Source organism: Mustela lutreola, chromosome 9 (assembly GCF_030435805.1).
Source record: "Mustela lutreola isolate mMusLut2 chromosome 9, mMusLut2.pri, whole genome shotgun sequence".
NCBI lineage: Eukaryota > Metazoa > Chordata > Mammalia > Carnivora > Mustelidae > Mustela > Mustela lutreola.
The window spans coordinates 94,580,545-94,608,519 of NC_081298.1; the positions used below are offsets into that span (position 1 = coordinate 94,580,545).

The 27,975-nt window shown below is 36.5% G+C and overlaps 1 protein-coding gene across 3 annotated transcripts in view; it reads right to left on the minus strand.

Moving 5' to 3' along the window:
- EXOC6B (exocyst complex component 6B) overlaps positions 1-27,975 on the minus strand; it is a 620,807-nt gene that overhangs the window by 356,670 nt on the left and 236,162 nt on the right. For 2 of the 3 annotated variants that reach the window (XM_059188039.1, XM_059188041.1), the window contains exon 7: positions 11,166-11,342. The exons of the other annotated variant lie outside the window; for it this stretch is intronic. In XM_059188039.1, the coding sequence (XP_059044022.1) occupies positions 11,166-11,342 (177 nt within the window). The remainder of the gene's footprint in view (positions 1-11,165; positions 11,343-27,975) is intronic. 3 annotated transcript variants of the gene reach the window in all.

A 27,975-nucleotide genomic window follows, 5' to 3' on the forward strand; every position in this document is an offset into this window, starting at 1 on the left:
AAAATGGAATAGAGTACAAGAAAAGACTGCTTGTCTCCTTCCACTCAACAATATTTACCTATGCTGCTGATAAAGATAGTACATGAAAGAAAGAAATGCATTAGTGTGCTGTAGTCTTGTTGTTCACAGCTGTCCCAGGAGATACACATACACACAATACAGGCCACTTATTTTTCTCTTATGAAACCTTTCGAAGTAGGTGGATCATCCAAAAAAGGTATGATAAAAATTTACAAGGAATTTAGATATGTTTCTCACTAATCATTGGAGTCATTCTCCTTCTTGAAAATACTTTTGATTACCACTTTACACAAAACAGTTCCTTGGTATTAGTAAATGAATGTAGGGACTTGGTGCCCATTTCTGAGCATTAGTTGGATCTCAAGTCATTAAAATGTACCAGGCATCTTTCTGAAGGAAGAAAACAACAAATGGTTAGCTGAAAGAGCATTACCTTTGCACTCAAAGGATCAATTTTGACTGTCCATATTATGTCTGGAAGCCAGGAAATACCTGACAAACATTTTTCATCAGTGTATTTTTCTCTACAACTTTGCTTCCAAAATTTCAGAGAAAAGAAAGATAGAATTCATGTGGACATAATCTTCCACAGAGCTGTACTAAACACCATGGATGTACCAACATACTAGAAGGCCCAGGATTCTAAGCGACAAAAATTAGCAAAAATACAAGAGAATTTTCTAGACCTCTGAACATGTAAGAATACCACGAACAGAGCCTCATCCTAAAAACTGCAGGATCGGGGGCGCCTGGGTGGCTCAATGGGTTAGGCCGCTGCCTTCGGCTCAGGTCATGATCTTGGGGTCCTGGGATCAAGCCCCACATCGGGCTCTCTGCTCAGTGGGGAACCTGCTTCCCTCTCTCTCTCTCTCTCTGCCTGCCTCTCTGCGTACTTGTGATCTCTACCTGTCAAATAAATAAATAAACAAAATTAAAAAAAAAAAAAAAAACTGCAGGATCGGACTGTAGAGCTTCTCACAAGTTACTAGGATTTGCCCTGAGAAATCCCTAAACAAATTACCACTTAATTTATTCAAGTGTTTGCACTAAGCAGAAGAAAATCAAGAAAAATCACCATTTTTTTCTTTACCAAGACACTGCAAAAAACCTTGTGGCCAAAATCAAGATACTGCCTCAAGAATTCTCTGCTTGAAGCTGAACACTAGGGCAGTAAAAATTCAAATTCTAGTAATTTTTACAGTTGCTAGGCACCCTGCCAGTATGTGGTATCATCAGTATTTTTTAAGCTAATTCTAATAGCTGTGTAGCCAAAACACTATCTTTTAATAAGAAAACTGAAAATCATTAAATGTAGTTTTATGTAGGAGATTGGCTCAATAAACTACTGTATATTCAAACAGTGGAGTACTATTTAGCAGTAAAAATAGAATGAAAAAGTTTCTACGAACTAATATGGAATAATTTTCAGGATATATTTTCAAGTGGAAAAACAAGGTACAAAAATACATATGTATTCTATTACTAATAGTCATGCTGTATAAGGTATAAGAAAGGGTACTTGTATAAACACACACACACACACACACATACACATTCATTATACTGACTACTTTGGAAGAAGTGGGTAGGATCAGGGTGGAAGGGATAAAGAGAAGAATGGGATATCACTGAATATATCTTCTTATAATTTTGCATTTTGAGACATATTTACATTTTACATACTCAAAAAATTAAGTTAATAAGGATGAGGAACTCTAAAAAATATACAAAAGAAACAAACCCAATTATGTATCAACTTGGTAACAATCACACAGAAGAAAAAGTAGCAAAAATTTTTGAACAAAATACTCTGAACTCTAGCCCCAGTGGGATATATAGGATATATAGGATAAAAAGATATATATATATATATATATATATATATATATATATATATGCACATATAGGATATATATATAGGATAAAAAGAATTGCAGAGAAATCTTGAGCCTAGTAAGTTTACTGCTTTTAGTGACATTTGCATAGCAATTCTGAAACTATTATGTGTTATATGAGTAAGCAAATGACTAAATATATTAATTCTCTGGGATCCAGAATTCTCAGAGGTGCAAATATGGAACAGGAAAAGAAGACCTAGGATATTCGGGTGAAATTTAGAAGCACCAGTTCTAACTCGGGATTTATAAAACTCCCTATGTGCTAGTGCAATGTGTGTATTTCTTAGCTCTGTCCACATAAGGAATGTACTTAAAAAATAAAAGAGACAAGAGCTCTTTGATGAAAGAACTGACTCCAGAGCTAGCACAGAACTTGGAGTGAACCAAGAACACCCTGTGCTAGAAAAAAAGGAAGTGCTCAAAAATTGATGGAAACATGTCAAAGGATAATGAGAAAGACTCCCACTGGCCAAATCTGGAACAATTAGAGAATCAAAATGAAAGACAAGAACAGAATAGAACCCATTTTATGTAAGATAAGGACTCATGTGGCAATACTGAAACTAAAAAAAGGGAAAGGGACAAAAGGGAAATTCTTCTGTATAGAAGAATGCCAGCTAATAAAAGTGAAAGAAATGAAAAAAACAGAAAAATCACTGTTTTAAAATCAAGAGTAATACATGATTCAGGAACAAATCATCAATGAATACTAAATCACCAAATCAGAAAAACTGCTAGGGAACAGGACAGTCCCAGGATCTGAGAGTACACAGATCCCTTATTAATTACAAAAAGAGAAGGGTACATTTACAGTGCTGAAATCTGGTAGACACCACCTTAACCAACTGTGTGCCTCCTGATATGATGCACTAAAAAGGACATAATATGACTTTTGTAATATTCCTGTCAAAAATGATTAGCTAAACCTAATCATGAGGATTACCAGATGTACCAAAATAGAGGGATATTAAAAGAGAATAAACAAACATAAAAATTAAATATAATGGATGATGCTTGTCTAGATGTGGTTGCAGGAAAAAGTGAAAAAATAATCTGCCATCGAGGACATTACTGGGACAACTGGGGAAATTTGTACATGGGTTATATGTTAAGTGGTAATACTATATCAATGTTGCGGTCCCTGAATGTGATCACTGCACTACAGTTATGCAGAAGAATGTCATTCTTGGCAAACTATAGATTGTTGTGTTGAGATTTCAAATATGATGAAGCATGCTACTTTCTTTCAAATGGCTCGGCTTTGATGAGGAGAAGAAGACTGATGAATCGATCCTCCCAAAATCAAATTTTTAATAACAAAAGTGCCAAATTTTAAATAAGTGGCCTATTTAAGTGAAGGTACATGGATGTTCACTTTAACACTCTTGTAACTTTTCTGATGATCTAAAATGCTTTAAAAAAATTCTCATAAAGAAGGTACTACTCTAGAGGCAGGGTTGGGAGGTGAGCAAGATAGGTGAAAGGGGTCAAAAGTGTAAATTTTCTATCATAAAATTAAGAAGTCATAGAGATGAAATGTACAGCATGGTGACTATAGTTAGTAATACTGCATTGCATATTTGAAGGTTTCTAAAAGTTCTCATCACAAGAAAAACTAAAAGTTCTCATCACAAGAAAACAAAATCCTATAACTATGTATTCTGATGGATGGGAACCAGACTCTTATGGTGATCATTTTCCAATATATGCAAATACTGAATCATTATGCTGTACCCCTGAAATTAATATAATGTTATATATCAATTATACCCCAACTTAAAATAAAGAATGAAGGGATGGATGGATGGATGGATGGATGGATGGATGGAAAAATAGAGAGATGGATGGGTGATGGGTGTTCAGAAGAGGTCACATTGAGCTAGTCCTCAGGGGAAAGTAGAATTCAGTATTTTAGACAAGAATAAGAGAAAAAGGAGGATATTCCCTAATTAGGGTTATTAGCAACTTCATACAGAGTGAAGGAGATGAATGAATAAGAAATCTGTATATAAAGGAGAAATTGTAGAAGACCTGAAAAGTCAGTAGATGTTCATAATTGAAGTAAATAATTTTAAAATGAAAAGAACTTGATACTGTCAGTACAGTGAAAAAAATTTAAAGATATTAAATCAATGTGAGCCATAATACATCCTTGCCAACAGACCTAAAAGATAAAATAAGAAAACCAAAACAGAATGTCTAGAAAGTATGCCATAGTTACTCAACTTTCTAAATTGCTTTTATTGCTTTTGACTTTAAGCATGGATATTTACTCTTCATTTGACTATATATAATCTTAGTAGATCAGTTTTGATTTAGAATTAAAGAAAAGGGTGCCTGGGTAGCTCAGTCAGTTAAGTACCTGACTCTTGATCTCAGCTCAGATCTGGATCTCAGGGTCCTGACTTAAACCCCATATTGGGCTCCACATACATACATATATACATATATACATACATACATACATACATACATATATACATAAACTAACTAACCAAAATGTCCTCTGTTGGGGTGCCTGGGTGGCACAATTAGTTGAATGTCTAACTTTTGGTTTCAGCTCAGGTTGAGATTTCAGGGTTGTGAAACTAAGCACCACATCGGGCTTCACATTCAGCACAGAGTCTGCCTTGGTTCCTCACTCCTCTCCCTTTGCCTCTCCCCTCCTACCACCAAACAAATAAAGGAACCTCAAAAAAAAAAAAAACAAAAAAAAAAAACTGAGGGTGGGTGGGTATTAGGCATAAGTGAATCAGGGTAGCTTTTCAAATTATATTCCCTCTATTTTTTTTTCCCCATAGATTTTATTTATTTGAGCAAGAGAGAGAGAAAGAGGGGGAACAGAGAAAGAAAGGGTGAGTCAGAGGGAGAAGCAGATTCCCTGCTGAGCAAAGAGGCTGACACAGGGCTCAATCCCAGGACCTTGGGATCATGAACTGAGCCAAAGGCAGATGCTTAATCAACCAAGCTGCCCAGGTGCCCCAAACTGTATTCTCTTAATAGACATACTCTGTATGTGAAATATCTAGAACTGTTATTCATTTTTACAAAGAACTCTGTTCTTATCATTTTTCTTCCAAACATATGGCCCTGTCAGTCTATCTTCCAATTCGCCATTTTTAATACAGATCCAGTATAAGTAATAACATATTTCTCTAATAGTACAAATGTGAAAATAAATGGCAATCTCCGATGTGCAGATACAACAGAGATTGTAGCTTACAGAAAAAAACATATCCCTGGCAGAAACCTTGCTGATCAAGGAGATTATTTCTACCACACTTAGAAAGAGGCTAAGTTGGAAATACAGATTTTATATAAATTCAACTAAAAGTTGACAAATAATTTAAAAAAACTTTTAAGCACTATGCAAGCCAGCAGCCATTTTGTAAGCTCTTTCCGGTCCATGGGCTGCCATATGCAGCCTCTGACTTTAACTCTAAAGTACTAATGGCATCCTTTAGTTCACTTAAACTTACTGAGAAATAACTCTCATTTAGTCACTGGCTGTCATTTGAAAGTGTTATGATAAGGAATTTGAAATTTGGGTCAAACATCATCATAACCGCAATTTTTCACAAGCAATTTAGCATTAATTAATTACTGTCACTACTTTATCAGTGAAGAAAGAGATGCTCAGAGAAATTACATGACTTGCTCCAATAACAGAAAGCTGACAGAACCTGTACTTTCTAAATACAAATCTTGTGTTCTTTCCAATCACCTTGTGTTATGGTCTGAATTGTGTCTCCCCCAAAGTTCCTATGTTGAAGCCCTAACCCCCAGTGTGACTGTATGGAAATATGGCCTTTCAGGAGATAATTAGGGTTAAAAGAAGTCAGAGTACATTTTGGTTAGTTAGTTTATGTGCATATGTATGTATGTATGTATGTGGAGCCCAGTGCAGGGCTTGAACTCACCATCCTGAGATCAATCCAGTGAAAACAGGATTGGTGTCCTTATTTAAAAAAAAAAAAAAAAAAAAAAAAAGGAAGACATACCGGGGTGTATGGTCACAGAGAAAAAGCTGTGTGGGGACACAGCAAGAAGGCAGTCACCTGCAAGCCAAGAAGGCCTAAGAAGGAAATCAAGAAGGCCTAAGAAGGAAATCAATCCTGATGGCACCTTGATCTTGGGACTTCTACCCTCCACAACTGGGAGAAAATAAATTTCTGTTGCTTAAGCTGGGCAACCTATGGTATTTTGTTATAGCGTCTGGCAAACAAATAATCTTGCTATCTCAAAATTAGTACAGTACCACGATCATAAAGACAGTTCAGAAGGCATTATATATTGTACGATATTTGTATTTAATTCAGCAATTCCATCCTCTTAACTCCGTATTTTAAAAAGGACACCAAAATCTTGAGAGCTAAACCTGACATGGATCATTTGGTCCACAAACATTTATTTACCTCACACTGTATAAAGAGTTGAGGGAGAAAACAGTGACAACTGTTCTTTCACAGTATAAACAATTTAAAAAGATACAAACTGGAATAAAAGATATGCCAGAAGTATAGTGCCAAGGAAGTGTTCTAAGAATGCAGAAGCTCTGAAGTAATATAGAAACAAAAGAAAAGAAATCATAAACCTTGTATCTTCAAACTATTTCAATACTGCTTTTTTTTTTAAAGCAGACTGTTTTTTTACAGTAGACAATGTTCCATGAGTCCATGCAAATATGTTAGCAAAAACTGTATCAACTTGTTTTTCACTTTGATTCCCCAAAGAAGGACACAGTCATAATGCCTTAATAGGACCGACTGTGATGCGAGTACTATACACACTACTTCAGTCAATCCTTACAACTCTACCCTCACAAGGCATTATTGTCCCCCTTCTCACAAATAATATAACACCTAGAGTGTCTTTTGTATTTTATCATCAAATATCTCAAAAATGATACACCTGGGGCGGCCAGGTAGCTCAGACGGTTAAGTGACCAACTCATGATTTCGGCTCAGGTCCTGATCTCAGGGTGGTAAGATCAAGTCCCAAGCCTGTGTTGGGCTCCACGCTCAGTGGGGAATCAGTTTGAGATCCTCTCTCTCTCCCTTTGCCCTTTCCCTGCTCAAACGCTCACACATGCACACACTCTCTCTAAATAAATAAATCTTTAAGATAAGAAGAGATTCCTGATGAAGCTAACACCACAAGTACATTCTCAATCGAAAAAGTTCACCATTTCTAAAACAAAATTGTGAAGTCCTATCTAGATATTTAGAGAAGACCAGTAACATCCGCATACTCCTCAGGATAATATAGAGATTAAGAATAAATTCCCCATTATATGTTAATAAAAATTTTTTTAAAAAAATAAGATTACAGGGCGCCTGGGTGGCTCAGTGGGTTAAGCCGCTGCCTTCGGCTCAGGTCATGATCTCAGGGTCCTGGGATCGAGTCCCACATCGGGCTCTCTGCTCGGCAGGGAGCCTGTTTCCTCCTCCTCTCTCTCTCTGCCTGCCTTTCTACCTACTTGTGATCTCTCTCTGTCAAATAAATAAATAAAATCTTTAAAAAAAAAAAAAAAAAGATTACAGATAACAGCAGACATTGGTCCATGTCTTCCTGAAATCTTGCTGAATTAACATTAGAAAAGATCTTTAACCAGGAAGCGAATAAAAAAAATAAATAAATTCCCCAAATCATATATATTTCCACTGAAAACCAACTGAATTAAGTTATTAGTCAAAAATCATCAAATGTCAGCCATTTATATAGTTCAACTTTAATATATGACCAGTAAAAACAAAACACCTTACTTTAATTGAGGTGGCTCTTCCATGAACTTGGACAAAAATAAAGTACAAATAGAGAATTGTACAGAGGACGACTTTTCCTATAACACTTCTCAGTGATTGAGAGACTGACTCTGTCAGTTGGCTCTCCATGTGAGCTGGTCTTTTCATCCAAGATGACTTCATCTTCAGTTCCCAGCCTATTTAGTTTAGCTGTGTCTGACACAAACTTTATTTCAGTTCAACAATATATGAAATACCTGCTTACTATGTTCTAAGCCATTTTCTAGGTGTTTGTGTTTTCGTACCCTCCTCATTGTGTGTTCTCCCATTAAGTACCATCACGCTGAAGACATAGTTAATAGCCTACAAATGTCACTTGACTCAAAGAATGTACTAAATATCCCTTTCATTAAAAGCACAGGAAAAAGGAAAAGTCCTCCCTTCAATGAATAAGAATAAGAAAATATCTAACTTAAGTATATTAAATCAGAATCATTAAATTTCATTAAAAATATAAAATTTCATTAAAGTATTAAAAAAATCTATTACAAGCAACAGATTTTAGAAAACAAAAATGTAACTTGCTCTTCCAAGTACTGCATTCATTGCTGGAAAAATTTTAAGACATAGTAATGAAAAATCAGTAAGAGACCCAAACATTCAAGGTTTTGTCTTTTTTATCTACTAAAAATGCTTCCTTGTGGTCCTCTATAGCCTTGTGACTCCAAGTGTGCTCTGCAAACAGAAGAACCATTACCACCTGGAAGCCTGTTAAAAATACAGATTCTCAGATTTCATGTCCAACCTGCAGAATTTCCAAATCTGCATTTTATTATGAGTATGGAGGTGATTCTTATGCACATTAAAATTTCAGCACTTAACCTACAATTTAGGCTCTTAACATGGCTCCTAAGAGCAATGTGAGTTTCAGGAATCTCCTGAAATTTCATGCAGAACTTTTTGTGAGTGAATACATGCATATTTCACTGGGAAAAGATTCCATATTTTTTTTTTATCAAACCCTCAAAGGAATATATGACCCCAACTAGATTAAGAATCACTGCCCTACAGGATTCTGTGCCATAGTTTAGAAGTCAAAATATTTTAGAAACTATTTACGCTGCTCTCAATGAGGTCTGTTGAAGAATGACAAGAATGAAGGTCAGAACGTCACAGTGGGTCACGAAAGACCTTATCTGAAGAATTTATTCACACCATGCAAGAACTATGCCAAGAAACCAGTTTGGAGACATCTAAATAAATAATTCTCTACATGAGGTTTGAGATTAAGAATGTGCACTTGAAGAAGATTCAAACTGAGAAGTAAATAAATAGAAGGTAGGATTTTTTTTAAGATAGGATGCCATTAGATGACAGTAAAGTGCTGAATTCTTGTTGCAAGAGCTCAATCAGCAAATCTCAAACAGGATTCTGTTTGATTTGGGATATATGACCATTGTAAAATGCTCACGTCCAAGTACATTCTTACAATACTTCATTTATGAGGAGGCCTCAACACATTGTACTAGTCCCATTTTCTTTATCTTCTCTAGGCCTCAGAAGACAAAACAAAGAAGAAAATAGCACAAAAATTAAAACGGATTTGCCCAGGATCTTCGGTGAGCTTATGATAAGGAAGGGCGTGTATCCATATGGTTCCACTATATATGCTAACAATGGATCTGTTTCTTTCTTTCATCTTATCATCTAGCCATCTCTTTGGGGTGTGTGTTACCCAAAGCATAGACTATGTCTAACTTCTATTTCCTCAGGTCATAGAGGTGAATAGAATTTAATTTTCTTAACAGACACCCAAAATGTAAATAAAAGGCATTAAACTGGACTTTGCTGATTCTGATACTGACTGTTGTCATCAGACAGTCAAGTTTTTAAGGCCTAATACTCAACAGTCTGGTCTCCAGGGTGGATCCCTACCTACCACACCAGTCATCCCAGGCAATAAGAGAGAATGCTAGAAAACATTCAGGAGGATGAAGTCTTCTCTGCCCCTTTCTATTTCTATAGATATCAGGTAAATGCCTGGTTCTTGTCTTAGCTCCATTTCTTATCCAGGTACAATAGGGATTTTGATGAAACTTTCACACACTTTTAATAACTATTAATGTACTTCATTTATGTAATAAACACATCTTAATGAAGAATATGATGGTGGTGATACCTAACAGAAGTGGGCAAAAAAGAGTAACAAGAGAACAGACACTAACATTTGCTGACCACCTTCTACGGCTCAGGCACTTGTGCAATCCTGTGGGGTAGAAAGTACTGTCTTTCCTTGACAGATGAAGACTAAGGTCTCAACAGATTAAATCGTTACCTAAGATTCCCAAGTTAGATGCTGTCAAGTTTGAGGGTATAGTTCTTGGGTGAGAGGGGTATAGGACAGAACAAGGATGGGGAAGACAGTGAACCCAATTTTATCTGGAGAAACAAAACAATGAAAAAGAGCCCAACATTTAAAGGTAAATTGGTGACAGAGCACAGGCGTAAATGGTTCCTCACACAGGTCACCGGACATTTTTTAAAAAGTAAATGATATGTTGGGGAGGGTATGTGCTTTGGTGAGTGCTGTGAAGTGTGTAAACCTGGTGATTCACAGACCTGTACCCCTGGGGATAAAAATATATGTTTATAAAAAATAAAAAATTAATTAAAAAAATAATAAAATACTATTTCCATTCTAAAAAAAAAAAAAGTAAATGATATGAGCATTAATGATAATTTTTAAAAAAGAAAACAGAAACAAAATGGCAAAGCCAGGATCTGAATGCAATCTGTATGATTCCCAAGTTCATGCTCCTAATCACTACATTCCCAAAGAAACTGATCCAGGTTATCCAAATGATAAGTATTTAGAAAAACAGTTTAACAAGTGATCTCAAGTGTCATTGCAATTTTGTTTTTAAAAACACATTAAATATACTTTCAACAACAAACTAGGATAAAAATAGATGCCCTACTTAAGCAACTTAATCTTATTCTTTACCTGAAAGTGACAGAACTAATGTAAGAGATTATGGATATCCCCAGATTCCCAATAATCACTCATATATTTATTCCCTCCAGAAATATATTCTCAACTTTCTGGGGCCTTTCTATATTTTCCGTCTATGACCCCTTTATATGCACCTCACTGTTTAAATAACATCTTCTGTCTCAAGTAATGATGTTCAGAGGAGTTTACCTAGATCTTTCTCTAGGTCAGGTAAAGTCTACTCTTTCCTTAATGTAGTACTGGGGTGGTATATAATCAAAAACCTTGAAACTTTAAAAAAAAAAAAAGATGAGTATATTCAAAATCTAAGTAATTAGAATCTATATCATGGTGTATCTTCAGTTTCCCTATATCGAGGCCCATTTGTATTTAAAATGATATCTCATACCCAGAAGATCGCACAAGCTATGTTACATGGTAAACTCTTCCTCACATCTCAAAAATTAACCCTAACATTAGTCTTATTTCCCCAGTTCAAATGTTGGTTACCTCTTCATCATCTTCCTCATCTTCAACATCCAGAATTCCTGAATCCTGTTCAGACTTGGGGCTAGTGCTTTCTATCTCTGTATCAAAAATTGTGTATACATCTTTTTTAGATTTTCTCCTGCTACCTATTCTGGGTTGTTGCAAGACGATGTTATCCAGGTTTCTTTGTTGTTGAGCCTAGGATAGAAACACATACACACACATTGAAAAAGAAGAAGAGGAAAGAAAAAAAGAAAGAAGAAACAACTTAATTCAGCATTCGAAGAACTTCTCATTTTGAACAAGTTGGTACCTTAAAGAATATACAATAAAATGCCTTAGGATATAGTTTTAGTCCCCAGAAATAAAACCAAACACATTAATACATACATTTTTAACCCTGAAGTTATCCATCTTGATTCATTTTCCCAGGAAAAAAATAATAATAATCAGTCAATATTATCAGAAGACTTTCCAAATATACCCACTACATCACCACAGAAATGAAGCCTATTCTCCTTCATCTAAGTAGCCAAGAGATTAGCACCTAAAGACTAAATACGCCTCTCCTACAAGACACAGGCCATGCTGGGATCATTGCTGCTGGGGGGAGGAGGGACAAGACCTTTTCAGATTAGTGGACTCCAAGAACAGTTCTGTGGTTACAAGAGACCAATAGAATGTAATCGGGCGAATGAAACATCTTAATAGAGTAATTTGAACTAACTAATCCTTGAGGATTGCATGACCTTAATCTGTGGAAAACAGAGTTTTAAAGGGTTTCTTCTTCTGGACTTTAAAAAAGGAAATGTAATCCCCTCAGCTTTACAAAACAGATTCAGATGGTGTGGTTTCAATCCATACAAAGAGTGGAAAGTGTGACTATGTGGAGTCAACAATGTAAGTATTAAACCACACAGTTTTAGAGCTAGAAGTGACTTTAGTCAAGACTCAGAAAACTGAGGCTAGAAGACAAAGCATTGGTTTGAGGTCAGAAGGCTAGTTAGTGGTAAATTAGAAGTTCAACGTGTGACCTCCTCAGTTCCAGAGGAAAGATATTCCCACTACACCAACAGTTCTTCAAAGTATGACAAAATATTTCCCCCACAAAAGGTTCTGTTGTCAAATACATGGGAAGCACTGTTGTCATGGACCCCTCTTGTAGGTACACAATGCACATTAACAGAATAAAAACTGAGAGAAATCCTGTCTAAGGAAACTCCCTTAATTTGGTTTAATCCAGCATGTTCCAAAATATTTCACGATGGAACTTCCAGTTGTTGTTTTGTTTTGTTTTTAAATAATACTCAGTGTCAGCCTAAGACACAAAGTTTAAAAAGGATGGCCTCTCAAAATACGTATTTCTTAATCAATATATGATATTTCTCCTTGGTGACAGGCAGAAATTAGTTCTGGAGATAATCAGAGTCTCTAAATATTCTGAATGAGATTAAGAAATTCAAGATAAATATTAAGTATGTTAGTCCAGGCACTGGTTAAATGAGACAATTATAATAGGACAGAGAAAAACTTGAACTAAGGGAGCTAGTTTCTGCCAAGAAAATGAAAAGAATCTACATTCCAGAGATCTGAATCAATGGACAAGCTTGTTTCCATGCATAATACTCACTGATACTTTGGTTTGACTTACATAAAATGTACCTGACTTCAGTAACAAACTGAGAAAAAGAAGGTACCCAAGAACATTTATGTTTGTACATAAAACATACTTATCCTCCAAGCATTTGAGAGCCTAAATTAGATAGAACAGTCTTTCTCTTCCTCTCAAAAGTAGTAAGTTCTTTTCCACTTCCAAGTAAACCACACAAAAAGCGATTGAGGACTCTGGGGAGGCACAAAGGAAGGGAGGACTTCCTAGAACTTTCATATTTAAAAAAGCAGGCCCTGGAATGGAGTGATCACTTGTCTCTTAAGCTTTTCATAAGGTGGTCTTATTCTATTCAATCCCAAGTCATTTATTTTTCTTCACAATTGGTAAAATACTACCAGTATATCAAAAGCAAACAAGAGGAGACACATTTAAGTACTGTCATTTAAACTTGAAATGATACAAATCTGAAAGAATCTTATGGAAGCAATTTTAGGTCTTCTGTGATTTGTTCTTTTTAGGTGGCATCTGGTTTTCCCATCAATGTAAGGGAACGTAGTTTGAGCCAAACAGGCGAATAAAGATCGCAAACCCTATAGCTAGAAATCAAAACACTGCATGCTGTATTCCAAGGCTCTATCAGTACTTGGGGGTCTCTCAAGATGATCAAGGCTTCAGTCTGTAGAAGTCTGCAGTGAGGGCAAATCTGCTTAAACAGAAGCGGCCAAGGTAGAAACACTGAAACTCAGGTAGAACAAGGAAATACTAAGATATTACCCATTATGGATACAAATGAAAATTACCATCTATCCAAACTGTATGTTATGGCATTGGCATGGGAGAAAGTAGACGCAAATATATACATGCAGGTAATAGATGCTAAAATTAAAATGCAACACTAAAGTCCATGAAAAACAACAACAATACAAGCTCTTCAGAGCTCTGTTCTAACATGCTAAACTATCTCACCAGGACCATTTCTTCTGTCCCTCCAGAGACAACCTTTATAGCCTTGAACTAAAGCGGAAATCAGCGGACTAATTCCTCCAACCTGTGTTGGAGATGGGGCAGTAGGATACCAAGTAGTCAGACCTTAGAAAACATTTAGGTGTTTTCTTTTTCTTTCTTTTTTTTTTTTCTTTAAGATTTTATTTATTTATTTGACAGACAGAGAGAAATCATAAGTAGGCAGAGAGGCAGGCAGAGAGCAGGAAGGGTGGGGAGCAGGCTCCCTGCTGAGCAGAGAGCCTGATGCAGGGCTTGATCCCAGGATCCTGAGATCATGACCTGAGGCAAAGGCAGAGGCTTAACCAACTGAGCCACCCAGGGACCACAGTGTTTTCTTTTTCTTGTTCTCTTTGTGATTAATTTTTACACATTTAATGACCTCTTCCTCAAGATTCCATCATACATATTCTTCTCTGATTTCCTAATATAAAGAAGTCAAGCCAGATCTCTTCCTCAAGCTCCCTTCTCTTCCCACTCTGTCCACTCTCCCAAAACCTTTACCCCCTTGCCTCTAGTTGTGAGTTCCACCACCGCTTCACTTCCAACAAACCTAAAATGGAACTCATCTCCTTCTCACTAGAATTCCCCTGCATATTACAGCCAGGCTCTTCTTCTTCTTCTTCTTCTTCTTTTTTAAGATTTTATTTATTTATCTACAGAGAGAGAGAGAGAGATCACAAGTAGGCAGAGAGGCAGGCAGAGAAAGAGGGGGAAGCAGGCTCCTCACTGAGCAAAGAGCCCTATGTGGGGCTCGATCCCAGGACCCTGAGATCATGACCTGAGCTGAAGGCAGAGGCTTAACCCACTGAGCCACCCAGGTGCCCCATAGCCAGGCTCTTCTTACACCACATCATTCATCACACAGATTGAACATGAGGGAAACTGGGAGAAAAAAAAATGTACACAAGTCCACACCCCAACTCCATCCCAACTGTTCTTGGACTCCACCATAATGGAAGCTGAGCCTAATTTTCCAGTGTACTTATTTGGTACTCTCCAACATGCATCTTCCACTTGGATCAAGTTCTACCACATACTATAATAGAAATAGCATGCCATTTCTCTACTGGATGACCCCTCCCTACCTGCATCCAGCCTGTCCTCTGAATCCCAACTAGAACTCTGCTTCCTTTAGGAAGCCTCCTCTCGCTGTGCTAACTCATGGTGCACCCTCTCCGTAGCCCTGCTTTCAGTCAAATGTGTACAGAATGTCTGCTGGCACCAGGAATTGTGCTGCATCCCTGGCCTACAGAGAATAAGATGGAGTTCATGATCCATGAACCTCAGGTCATACTGTTACAGGAAGCATAGGTAGGCAAATAAGTGGCTCAGATTCAGAGCAATTAGCATAATAACAAAAATACAGGTATAACAACTGGACATAGGAGAAAGTAATTGTATCTGCTTGGAGGGGACACCAAACAGCTATCACAGAGGAAGAGGTAGCAAACTGTGCTTTTAAAAGATAAATATGAATTTTCCAAAGGGAGAGAAGTAAAAAAAGCAAACAGCTTGAGAAAAGATCACCATGTGTGAAATAACATTACCCACCCAAAGAATAAGTAATCTTGTATAAAAGCACAGGTGATAAAGAACTACCTAGAGATAAAGAAGCCATACAAAGCAGCCTCAAGTTCACTAGCAGGCAAGGGAGAAACAGTGAAAGAACGTAAGCAGGGGGAGAACAGCATCGGCTTTACAATTCAGGCAAGTTCTTCAGGAGCAGAGGAGCGGGGTCAACTGGGAGAAGGTAAGGACTAGGAAAAGAAAAACCAATACAGATCACGGTAACAGTCCAAACAACAATGAGGAGGACTTGAATTAAGGTAGCAGCAGATAGGTAACTGGCAGAAGAAACAGAATTTACTGATTGCAGTGTAGTACCTAGAAGAGAGGAAGAGACTAAGAAGAACCCCAAGTGTTCTGGTCCTGATGACTAGATGGTGGGGTCATTCCAAAGAGAAGAACCACGGAAATAATAGTTGAAGGAAAATAACGGAACGGAAATAAAAGTTGAAGGAAAAGAAAAAAGGAGTTCAGTAAACCTGTCAGGTAGCCAAGTAAAAAAAATCACAGTACAGTACTTCAGTATGTAACTCTTCTCTCTTTGAAGATAGGAAACACGTTTTACCAGTCTTAGAATCCCCCAAACCCAGATCCAGTGACACATACATAGTAAGTTTAGATATATGTTTCCTATATAAAGGCCGTGGACAACAAAAGGAATGTACGTAAGAATGAGGTCTGGTGTAATAAAAGAGATGACTGGGATGTTCTCCTACCTACTAAAAGATGGGGAACAAAACAGGAGGGGGGAAAAGGAGAGGGAGAACACCCATAAGAATGATCTACTCTGAACTATTAACCTAATATGTCTACATATGCTAATAAATAAAGTTTTATTGTGAAAATACAACTTCCAACTTACCTGACAGTAAGACTCCGTTAAAATTTTGTGAATCAGACGGCAAAGGCTCCCGTCTTGATCAACCCAATACTGACCTCTAGTGGATTAAAGAAGTACATACACATGACCTTCAGAATCAGAAACCAGTTGAAGGTTTGGGGGTCTGATAGGATTACAGGAACTTCAATTATAGGTTACGATATATATGGGGAGGAACCTTCTTGGAGTCAGACAAGTCTTTAAATCTAAGCTCTTCAACTTTAGTAATCCTATAGCCTTGGAACGAAATTCTTTTGTTCTCTGTGTAACATCCCCATCTATTTAAAAAAAAAATAAAAGTTAAAAAAATGTACCTCAGAGCTGTCACAAAGGTTAACAATATTATGAAAAGCACCTTGAATTAAAAGATAAGTCAAACAAAAAAAACACTAATAATTTTTAAGCTCTGTCTTCTCTCTGAAAATGAAATAGGAACCTTGTTTTTCTATCTACCATAGAAGCATGTGAGCTAGCCATATTTAAGATGCATGATCATTAATGGCATCTAATACTGCTACACACTGCTGCTCAGTCTTGCCTTTGTACTACAGTTCAAGTCTGACAGATCTGTCCTGACACCTCCTGTGCTCCACAGCAGATCTTCTCTGTCTCAGCTTACTCCAGCTAGAGCATCAGCAACCTGCTGTGAGCAGCCCTGGGAAGAAGGGTCACATAGCAGAACCTAAGACCAACTCTCACACTTACACCACACCTCTAGCTTCCTGCACTGGGGCTTTGGACACCACAAGAACTACGTAGCATTCATGACTCTCAGCACACAAGTGAGACTGCCCTTGACCCAAGAGCAGACAGATGAATGCTTCCCCGTTCTGTTCCTCCCTCTGTCATCAGTTCCATCTGGCTTCTCAGAAGGTCCCTAGGATTAAGACACCAGCCTGCCCTACACCTGTACCACTGTACGGACTCTACCAACTTGTCTTCTCTCCCCTCCTGACCCCTGATCTAATAGGTCATGTGGTGGAAGAAACCACCCAAATACAACCTCCCAGGTTCCCTCAGGGAAACCAAAGATAAAATAACAACCCATACAACAATAAAGGGAAGTAGGACGGTGACCCCATGCTTCATGTTTGAAGCCCAAATGATAACCATGAAAATACATAAAGATGAAGATACAAAAACTCCAAAGTTGCCTCTCTGAGGCTCACTCAACAAGGGGAGTACAGAAGAGCCGCAACATCAAAACAGAGTTTCTTCCCATTCACCCCCACTCGCTCTGGCAATGAGCACACATTAGGCGCCAGCTCCAGGATCAGATTTAAGCAAATAGTGATTCAAAATTAAGGGAAAATAACATATCAATCAAGATCATATAAAAAGGTTATTATTGCATAGTAGTATCTATAAGGATGTGTGAATTCATACATGTATGTGGACTTTGTGTGATACTTTCAAGGAGGGATAAACAACTAGTTTTTCATGTAATCAGATCCCAAAGAATTTCCATCAGTAGGAAGAGTCATCTAGGATTATGATAGCCTTGGAACTTATTTTTTTTTTCATTGAGGAAGGCGGTCACTCTTTAAAATTATTACTGAGATCCTCAGCCCTTCTAAAGTGTCCAGTCCATATTTAGACTTATATTTCCTTGAGTGGGGGGAATTTTTGCACTAACAAAATTCACAAAATAAGATGTAGGGTATTACACTTTGTATGACACAATAACAAAATCAGGGAATTCTCTTGTGAGCTAGGATAATTCTCAGCTCTTTTAAAGATTTTATTTATTTATTTGATAGAGATTACAAGTAGGCAGAGAGAGAGAGGAGGAAGCAGGCTCCCTGATGGGCAGAGAGCCCGATGCGGGACTCGATCCCAGGACCCTGAGATCATGACCTGAGCCGAAGGCAGCGGCTTAACCCACTGAGCCACCCAGGCGCCCTCTCAGCTCTTTTAAACACCCTCTTTTTCCTTTGTCAACACACAAATGCACAGACCACATACACACAAACATATGTTAACTACAGTTAATTGCAAAATAAATTAGGGGAAAAAAGGAAAAAATATATCAAAATCTCCATTCAGTAATATCAGTTACTTTGATGAATGACAACCCAGCATATAAAGATTTCTGTACATGTGAAAGACTGCTCTTTTAGCTTATCTGTATTTTCTATTTATCAGCATTTAACATTTATATTGGTAGGCTAAAAAAAGAACCATACAAAATAGAGTTCCTTTACTCTGTATTCCCTCAATAATGTATCACAAATATCTTCCTCTACAAGTAAAAACATTTATAACAGTATTTGCATTGTAATGCATTTAAAAGAACACGTTTATTTAAACATAGCCTACTATAAGATATTTATATTGCTTCCAATATTTTGCTGTTTAATAATACGATGCAGACTATCTCCACAGAGCTAAAATTTTGTGTGTATCCTTAATTATTTTATTAGGGGAATTCCTAGAAGTAGAGAATCTAGTTGCAAGGATAAATGCTACACATAAATACTGGGAAACTGCCATCTAGAAAAACAATGCCACTTCATAGCAGCACATGTAAGTACATGAATGCTTATCTCCCAGCCCCTACAACATCATCAGGCACATTGAATATAAAGGTTTCTAAACATGACAACAAAGGAAGAAGTTGTAATACAAAATGCAATTAGATTTGGCCATGTAAAAAATATTTCATTTCCACTCTACAATTTTATTAGTATTTATTTTTCTCTAATACTTCTAAGATTTACATTAAAATAATGTGTTTAATCCTTCTACAACCTTAACTTGAGTGTTACACAGACGCATAACCACTCACTCAAATGGTTATTTACCCCACCTCATTTTTTTAGAAAACTTCATCTTTTCCCAATTAATTTATTTCACTTTATTTTTTTTCTATTCTTTTTTTTTAAGATTTTATTTTTTTATTTGAGAGGAAGAGAGAGAAAAAGAGAGCACAAGTGAGGTGAGGGGCAGAGGGAGAAGCCAGCTCTCAGCTGAACAAGGAGCCCGATGTAGGACTTGATCCCAGGACCCTGGGATCATGTCCTAAACCTAAGGCAGACACTTAACTGACTGAGCCACCCAAGCACCCCAATTTATTTCAGTTTAAATGTCTGCCAAATGCATGTAAGTTTGTGGTTTTAAAAATCGATAATACTAAAATTATTTTATGAGAAACAATTAGTACCTTCTTGTGCTTTTTCCAACCCCCAATTCTGTTCTGTAGATTTAACATTTTTACATCCACATTTATAAATAATACCCTTAAACTTTATGGTAAAAACTTAGCTCACTTAAAAATCTAGACCCCCTACCTTACTGCTTCTTTTTTTTTTATGATTTTATTTATTTATTTGACAGAGAGAGATCACAGTTAGGAAGAGAGGCAGGCAGAGAGAGAGGAGGAGGAAGAAGGCTCCCTGCTGAGCAGAGAACCCGATGTGGGACTCGATCCCCGGACCCTGAGATCATGACCTGAGCCGAAGGCAGCGGCTTAACCCACTGAGCCACCTAGGCGCCCTTTACTGCTTCTTTAATTATCTTCCCAGCAAAGTATTTTAAGTTAAAGCAATAATCAGTGTTAATCATTATGTCATGTAAGCCTTGTCTCACCAAAGAGTCAAGTAAGTATATATGCAATGATTACATACAGTTAATGACATATTTTTGTTTTGATTATAGCTTTTGTTTTTGAGTTTCAAATTCTCCAATTTTCTTAATTCTCTAATATTCTAACTACAATAATTTTTATTGCTTCAAAAAGCTTACCATACTAGGTATAATAGGCACTCTACCCAGACCCTATTATTCCTGAAGGCATATGTAACCTGAGTTGATTGTCCTATAGACCTGCTTCATAAATGTGATTTCTAGAAGAGACTTACTTTCATCTCCCACTGGGGTTAGAGCCATAGTTTTCGAAATTCTGTATTTACCTTTTAATTATTTTAATACCACATTTTGTTGGATCACATCTTCAAGTGACTTTTTTTTTTTTTAAGATTTATTTATTTATTAGGAGGGGGCGCAGAGGGAGATGGAGAGAGAGAGAATCTCAAACAGACTCCAGGCTGAGCAGGAGCCCAACACGGAGCTCAATATCATGACCCCAAGATCATAACCTGAGCCAAAACCAAGAATCAGACACATAACCGACTGCACCACCCAAAAGCCCCTCTTCAAGTAACTCTTAAGAAATGAAACATGAGAGTTAAATTTCCTGAGTTCTTGCGATCCAAAAATGACTAATAATTCTTCACATAAACTGGTAAAAAATTTGAGTATAGAGTTCAAGGTTCCTCAGATTATTGAAGACATTGTTCCATTGTCTTCTAGCATCCAGTATTGCTAATGAGAAAAACAATGTCATTTTGATGGTCATTCTTTTGCATATGACGTTACTTTTTTCCTCTGGAATTTTTTCAAACCTCTTTACCCTATGTGTTCTAAATTTCACAATGACACACCTTGATGTAAATCTTTCTTTCATTCATTATGCTGGGTAAGTAATATATGCATGAACCTGAAAATCTGAGTCCTTCAGAAAAAAGGAATTTTCTTGTATTACTGCTCTGATCAGTTTCTTCCTTTGTCTGGAACTCCTAATGGATACTGAATTCTCCTATAAAACCTCTTGATGATCTCTGCAACATTTTTACATAAAGAACCAATTTTTTTAAAAAATATTTTTATTTATTTATTTATTTGACAGAGAGAGATCACAAGTAGGCAGAGAGGCAGGCAGAGAGAGAGAGAGAGAGGAGGAAGCAGGCTCCCTACCGAGAAGAGAGCCCGATGTGGGGCTCGATCCCAGGACCCTGGGATCATGACCTGAGCCGAAGGCAGCGGCTTAACCCACTGAGCCACCCAGGTGCCCAAGAACCAATTTTTTAATCTTTAAGAATACCAACTAATTTTTTGACGTATTACTCTGTTTCTGCATTATCTGTTGCCTCCTGATAATTTTTATTGTTGTTACTTGTTTTCACGGATTGGTAGATTTGGGTCCCTCTCTTTCCAGGTGGGTATTTTCCCCACAAACTTCTGCTAAACCTTGGGCAGCTATTCATATTGAACAGGAAGTCACTTAAGAGCTTACAAAGAGGTCTGTGAGCATGGAAAGACTAGTCAACCAGGCTTCACTTTACGGAGTTCTAGGAGGGAAATAACCTCTTCGCTGGTGAAATCCAGAAGGCACTTCATGGCAGTCTTTTATGAACTTCCCTAGAAAAGAATCTTCTACTCTCCCACCTGGGGATTGAAGTACAAATATTCCATGCATGGGGCAGGAGAAGAAAGAAGAAAGAAGAAAAAAAGAAGAAAGAAGAAAGTTCACGTTTTGTATGTGAACTTTCAACAAATCACACTATTTTAAACTTCTCATCTTATCCCACCACCTATCACTTCTTTTTTCAGATTTATTTATTTATTTGAGAGAGAGGGTGAGAGTACCCACACACTAGTACGTGAGTGGGGGGAGAGGGGAGAGAGAGAGATTCTCAAGAAGACTCCCAGCTGAGTGGGGAGCCCTACCCCCAGGGCTCCATCCCATGACTCCGAGATCATGACCTGAGCCAAAATCAAGAGTCTGATGCTCAACCACCCCCCCCACACCCATTATTAACTCACATCTCCAAAGTCTCAGTTTCTCTGGAGTAATCAATAGGTACTGGACTGTTTTCTCCATTCCATGTGTATCTCTCTTTCTGCTTCCCCTGTGGCTGCACACACTCTGCTGTGTTAGTAACCACTCTTCCCAGCACTTTTTTTCCTTCCACTTTTACTATTATTGATACATAAATAAGTTTAAGTTGGACAATGTGCTGTTTTGATATGCATATCCAGTGCAACAGGATTACCACAATATGTTACTTAACATCTCCATCCACTCACATAATTATCATTTTTGTGTGTGGTGATAACATATAGGACCTACTTGCCTAATAGCTTTCAAGTATATAATAAACTATTGTTCATTATAATGATCATGCTGTCTGCTACATCACCCGAACATACTCATCCTACAGCTAGAAAATCTATGCCCTTTGACAAACAGCTACCCATTTCCCCCACTTCTTGGGCCTCAAAAATCACTATTTTACCTTCTATTTCTAAAAAATTGGCTTTTCACATTTCATATGTAAGTGATACCATACAGTTTTGGTTTTTCTCTATCTGACCTACTTATCTTACAATAACGCCTTCCAGGCCATTCCATGTTGTCACAATAGTCAGGATTTCCTTCTTTTTATGGCTGAACAATATTCTATAGTATATATACACTATATTTTCTTTATCTGTTCATCCATCGATGGACACTCAGTTGTTTCCATGTTTTGGTTATTTAAATGTCTCCAGCTTTGTTCTTTCTCAGGACAACTTTGTCTATTCAAGTTCCTCTGTAGTTCTAAACAGATTTTAGGACAGTTTTTTATTGTTGTTGTTGTTTTATTATTTCTTTGAAAAATGCCATTGAACTTTTGACTGGAACTGCATTGAATCTATGAGTCACTTTGGATACTAAGGCCATTTTAACAGTATTAATTCTTCCAATCAATAAACAAAGGGTATGTTTTTAATTATTTGTGTCTTCTTCACTTTCTTTCATTAGTGTCTTGTAGTTTTCAGGATATAGATATTTCACCTCCATGGTTACATTTATTCTTAATTATTTTATTATGCTTAATGTTACTGTAAATAAAACTGCTTTCTTTATTTCTTTTATAGATAGTATATGGTTAGTATACAGAAATGAAACTGATTTGGGGGTGTTGATATTGCATCCTGAAACTGTACTGAATTTGTTAATTAGTTGTAACATTTTTTTTGTGAAGTCTATAAAGATTTTTACATATAAGATCATATCATCCATAAACAGAAACAACTTTACTGCTTTTTAATTTGGATAACTTTTATTTTTTTTTCTTGACTAATCTCTCTGGCTAGGATTTCTAGTACTATATTGAATAGGAGCACCAAGAGTGAGCACCTTGTCTTCTTCCTGATTTTAGCACATTTTCAACCAATCACTCTTAAGAACGATGTTAGCTGTGGGTTTGTCATATATAGCCTTTATTGGGAACACCTGGGTGGTATAGTCAGTTAGGCATCCAACCCTTGGTTTTGGCTTGGGTTGTGACCTCAAGATTTTGAGATCAAGCCCCACAGTGGGCTCCATGCTCAGCAAGGAGTCTGCTGGAGAGCTTCTCTCCCTCTCCCTCTTCCCCTCCCACTCATGCTCACTCATGTACTCTCAAATAAATAAATATTAAAAAGTGTGTGTGGCTTTATTATACTGAGGTACATTTCCTCCATATCCAATTTATTAAGTTTAATGATGAAATGATGTTCTATTTTGACAAATGCTTTTTCTGCATCTATTGAGATGACTATATGATCTTTACCTTTCATTCTATTAATGTGACATATCACATTTTTTATTTGAATATCTTCAACCATCCACATTTCCTAGGGATGAATCACACTTGATCATGGTGTAGAATACTTTAAATGTGCTGATGAATTTGTTTGCTAGTACTTTGTTGACAGTTTTGCACCTATATTTATCAGGAATATTTGCCTATATTGCTCTTTTCTTCTACTGTCCTTATTTGGGTAATGCTGGCCTCATAAAAATGAGTTTGGGAGTGTTCCCTCCTCTTCAAATTTTTGGGAAATTTTAAGAAGGATGGACGTTAATTCTTCTTTAGATGTTTGGTAAAATTCACCAGTGAAACCATCTGGCCCTGGACTTCTCTTTGTTCGGAGATTTTTGATTACTGCTTCAATCTCCTTACTTGTTACTGGCCAATTTAATTTTTTTATTTCTTTCTGACTCAGTAATGGTAAGTTGTATGTTTCTATAAATTTATCTATTTTTTCTAAGTTATCAAATTTGTTTGCAATTACTCATTTCTTATTATATTTCTGTGGTGTCAATTATAATGTCTCCTCTTGCATTTCTGGTTTTATTACACTCTTCTGTTTTTTTTTTTTTTTTGGTCTTGATAAAGGTGTGTCAATTTTTTCATCTTTTCAAAAACACAGCTCTTAGTTTCAGTAATATTTTCTGTTGCTTTTCTGATCTCTGTTTCATTTACTTCTGCTTTGATCTTTGTTATTTCTTTCCTTCTCTTAACTCTGGGCTTAGTTTGTTGGTTTTTTTGTTTTGTTTTTTTCCTAGTTCCTTAAGGTGTAGAGTTAGATTGCTTGTTAGTCATCTTTATATTTTCTTAATGTTCATGTTAAGTGCCATAGGCTTAGCTCTTAGAACTGCTTTTGCTACGTCCCATACATTTTGGTACATTCTGTATTGATTTTTGTTTCTTTAAAGGTATTTTTAGATTTCCCTTTTGATTTCTTTTTTAACCCACTTGTTATCCTGAACCCACTTGTTCAGGAGTCTATTGTTTAATTTCCACACATGTATTAATTTTCTAGTTTTCCTCCTATTATTGATCTCTAGTTTCATACCTCTGTGATTGGAAAACATATGTGATATGATTTCAATCCTGTTATATTTGCTAAGGCTTGCTTTGTGACCTAACATATAATCATCCTGGAGAATATCCCATGAGAGCTTGAGAAGAATGTGTATTCTGCTACTATTGGTTAGAATAATCTATATATGTTTGTTAAATTTATTTGGTCTGAGGTATAGTGCAAGTTCAATGTTTCTTTATTGACTTTTTCTCTCAATGACCTATTCATTGTTGAAGATGGGGCACAAAAGTCCCCTTACTATTACTGTACTGTTGTCTGTTTCTACCTTCAGATCTGTTAGTATTTGCTTAATATATTTTGGAGCTCCAATGTTGGGTGCACATTCACCTCCTGCTTCCATTCTTCCAAGGATTTATTATGCTCTCTTCATTCTCTTTATCATTCTAATTCAATTCATTCACTGGATGAATTTTTAAAGGAGTTATCATAACTACACTTAAGGAGGTAAAGAAAAATATGCTCACAATGAATGAAAATACAGTAAATTTCAGCCAAGAAATAGAAATTACATTAAAAAGCCAAAGGGAAATTCTAGAACTTTTTGAAAAGTATAATATTTGAAATAAAGGAGATCATCACTTAATTGGCTTAAAAGCCAAATAGAGATAATAAAAGAAAAAAGTCAGTGAACTTGAAGACAGATAAAGAAAAATTATTCAATCAGAAAATAAAAAAGAAAAATGAAAAATTAAACAAACAAACACCAAAGCCAGAGCCAGAGGAATGGGGGAAATAATACTAAAAGGTTTAATATAAGTGGAACTAGAGCCCTGAAAAAGGAGAAATAGTGGGGAAAAAATATTTGAAAAAATAATAGATGAAAATGTCCCAGGGCGCCTAGGTGGCTCAGTGGGTTAAAGCCTCTGCCTTCGGCTCGGGTCATGATCCCAGGGTCCAGGGATCGAGCCCCACGTCGTCGGGCTCTCTGCTCTGCAGGGAGCCTGCTTCCTCCTCTCGCTCTCTCTCTCTGCCTGCCTCTCTGCCTACTTGTGATCTCTGTCTGTCAAATAAATAAATAAAATCTTAAAAAAAAAAAAAAAAAGAAAGAAAGCAAATATCCCACATTTGATAGAAAACATAAAGGAAGAGTTAAAAAACTTAGTGAATCCTAACATATATAAATGCAAAGAAGCCAGGCCTAGATACATCAGAGTCAAAACACTGAAAATCAAAATCAAGAGAAAAATCTTAAAGCCTTTAGAAAAAACTTCACATTATACACAGCAGAGAAATAATACAAATGACTATTGATCTCTCATCAGAAACTACAGGGGCCAGCAAGCAATAAAAAAAGAAAAGAAAATGAAAATGAAAAAAAAAATCACCCCCAAATCTATGTGATGAACTATATCTTCTATAAAGATATACTGAAATCCTAAGCCCTGGCATCTCATAACGTAACCTTATTTGAAAAGAGTATCAATGCATTTAAGACAAAGTCATACGGCATCAAGATGGGCCTTTAAGCCAGTATGACTGATGTCCTCATAAGAAGAGGACAAGATAGAGAGAGAAGATACAGATAACAGTATCAGGTGATAAAGGAACCTTGGAAAAGGCAAAGAAGGATTCTCCCTTACTGGTATCAGAGGCCCAGATGGCCCAGATGACACTTGGATTTTGAACTTCTAGCCTCCAGAATTATGAGATGGTAAAAAAAAAAAATTTAAGCCACCCAATTTTTGGTACCTTATTATGGCAGTCCTAAGACACTAACACAGAAATGAAAGCAAAAGGAAAATATTTCACATAAAAGAAAACTATAAGGTAATTTAAGACCAGCACATCTGCACTATAAAAAAATGCTGAAGGAAGTTCTTCAACTGAAGGGAAATGATTCCAGATGGAAACTCAAATCTTCAGGAATGAATGAATGAATGAATAAATGAATGGTATCAGAAATGGCAAATAGTTGAGCAAATATAAAAGAAAGAAAAGGTTGCTTTTTTAATACAGAGTGATCAAGGAGAGTTTTCATAAGTGGTGTTGTGTTTCAGTCCATGTTGTTTATTTATTTAACATTGATAGGGGCTAAGAAAAGAAAGACAAATACATATTGGTCAATCCTTTAATCCTGAGCTCTCACAGATTCTAAACCATTATAAACATCACATTCCAATATCTGGAAGGACATTGCCAACCCTGTTGATCATGTTTCAAGAATTTCTTAAGTCATTTTAAAACACCATATGAATGAGAGCTACCTGAAGACAGGAGCATTATGGTAGCTTTTGCTTTATGTCTAGCACAGTAACAGATCATTCAATTTCACTTATGTGTGATTCTAAGGTAGGCTGGTTTATCAGTGAACTAAATTTCAAGATAATTACTATTTCTGACAACCGCATTAACTCTTCTTCACAATTTTTTCAGCCACATATTAGTTTGAGTTTTACACCCTAACTATCATTATCAATCTTTAGGTGGTGATGAAAATGACCCCAAAATACTCAAAGTAGAAGTAAATTTGGGAGGAAAAGTAGTACTCTCAGAGTTAGTACTCCTCTAAGTGCTTAATATTTTATATTTTAACCCAGTCTCCCAGAAAAGATAAGGTCTATAAAAGTAAGGCTTTGTCCAAGGACCACCCAATCCCACCCGAAAAGAGCCAAAAAAAGTTATAATTAAAACTCTTAATCAAGTCAACGTTTCAACTAAACCAATAGTTTCAACTACAACTATAGTACCAACAAAGGTGCCAATTAAACATCCTACTTCTAAGTTTGCATTGCAACAAATATTAAAATTATACAAACAACATAGGAACATGTTACTATACTACCATCCAATCCATTTTTTCCCTAGAAGACAACTGCTAAAATTAGGGAGGGTAGGGAGAGAGCAGGCATATATCCACTAACTACTCACACTCGGTGATCAAGCTAAATACCTCACAAAGCTTTTAAATCACTTCTCTCAGTCAACAGGACCTAAATGGAACCTAAAAAGTAAACACATAATAAATATATCACCAGACAGCATAGTCCTAGTACATCAATCACCAAACTAGATAATAAGCTATTTCTCCATGTCTCTTCCATCTACCTTATAAAGCAAACTTAGAGAAAAATGCCTTCTTTTTACTATTCTATTTATAAGACTTAAAATCAAAAGCTACATGAGAAAAACAAAAATGGAAGAATACAATGAAGAACTAGAGTGATAGAAAGTAAAATCAATGGCATCTTGGGCAGCAGGAATTATTCTATAATTATATATACTATTTGAGTCACGTTTTCAGCAAAAATAAACATTCCAATAAGTCAATCTTTATTTACCCACTATCTTCC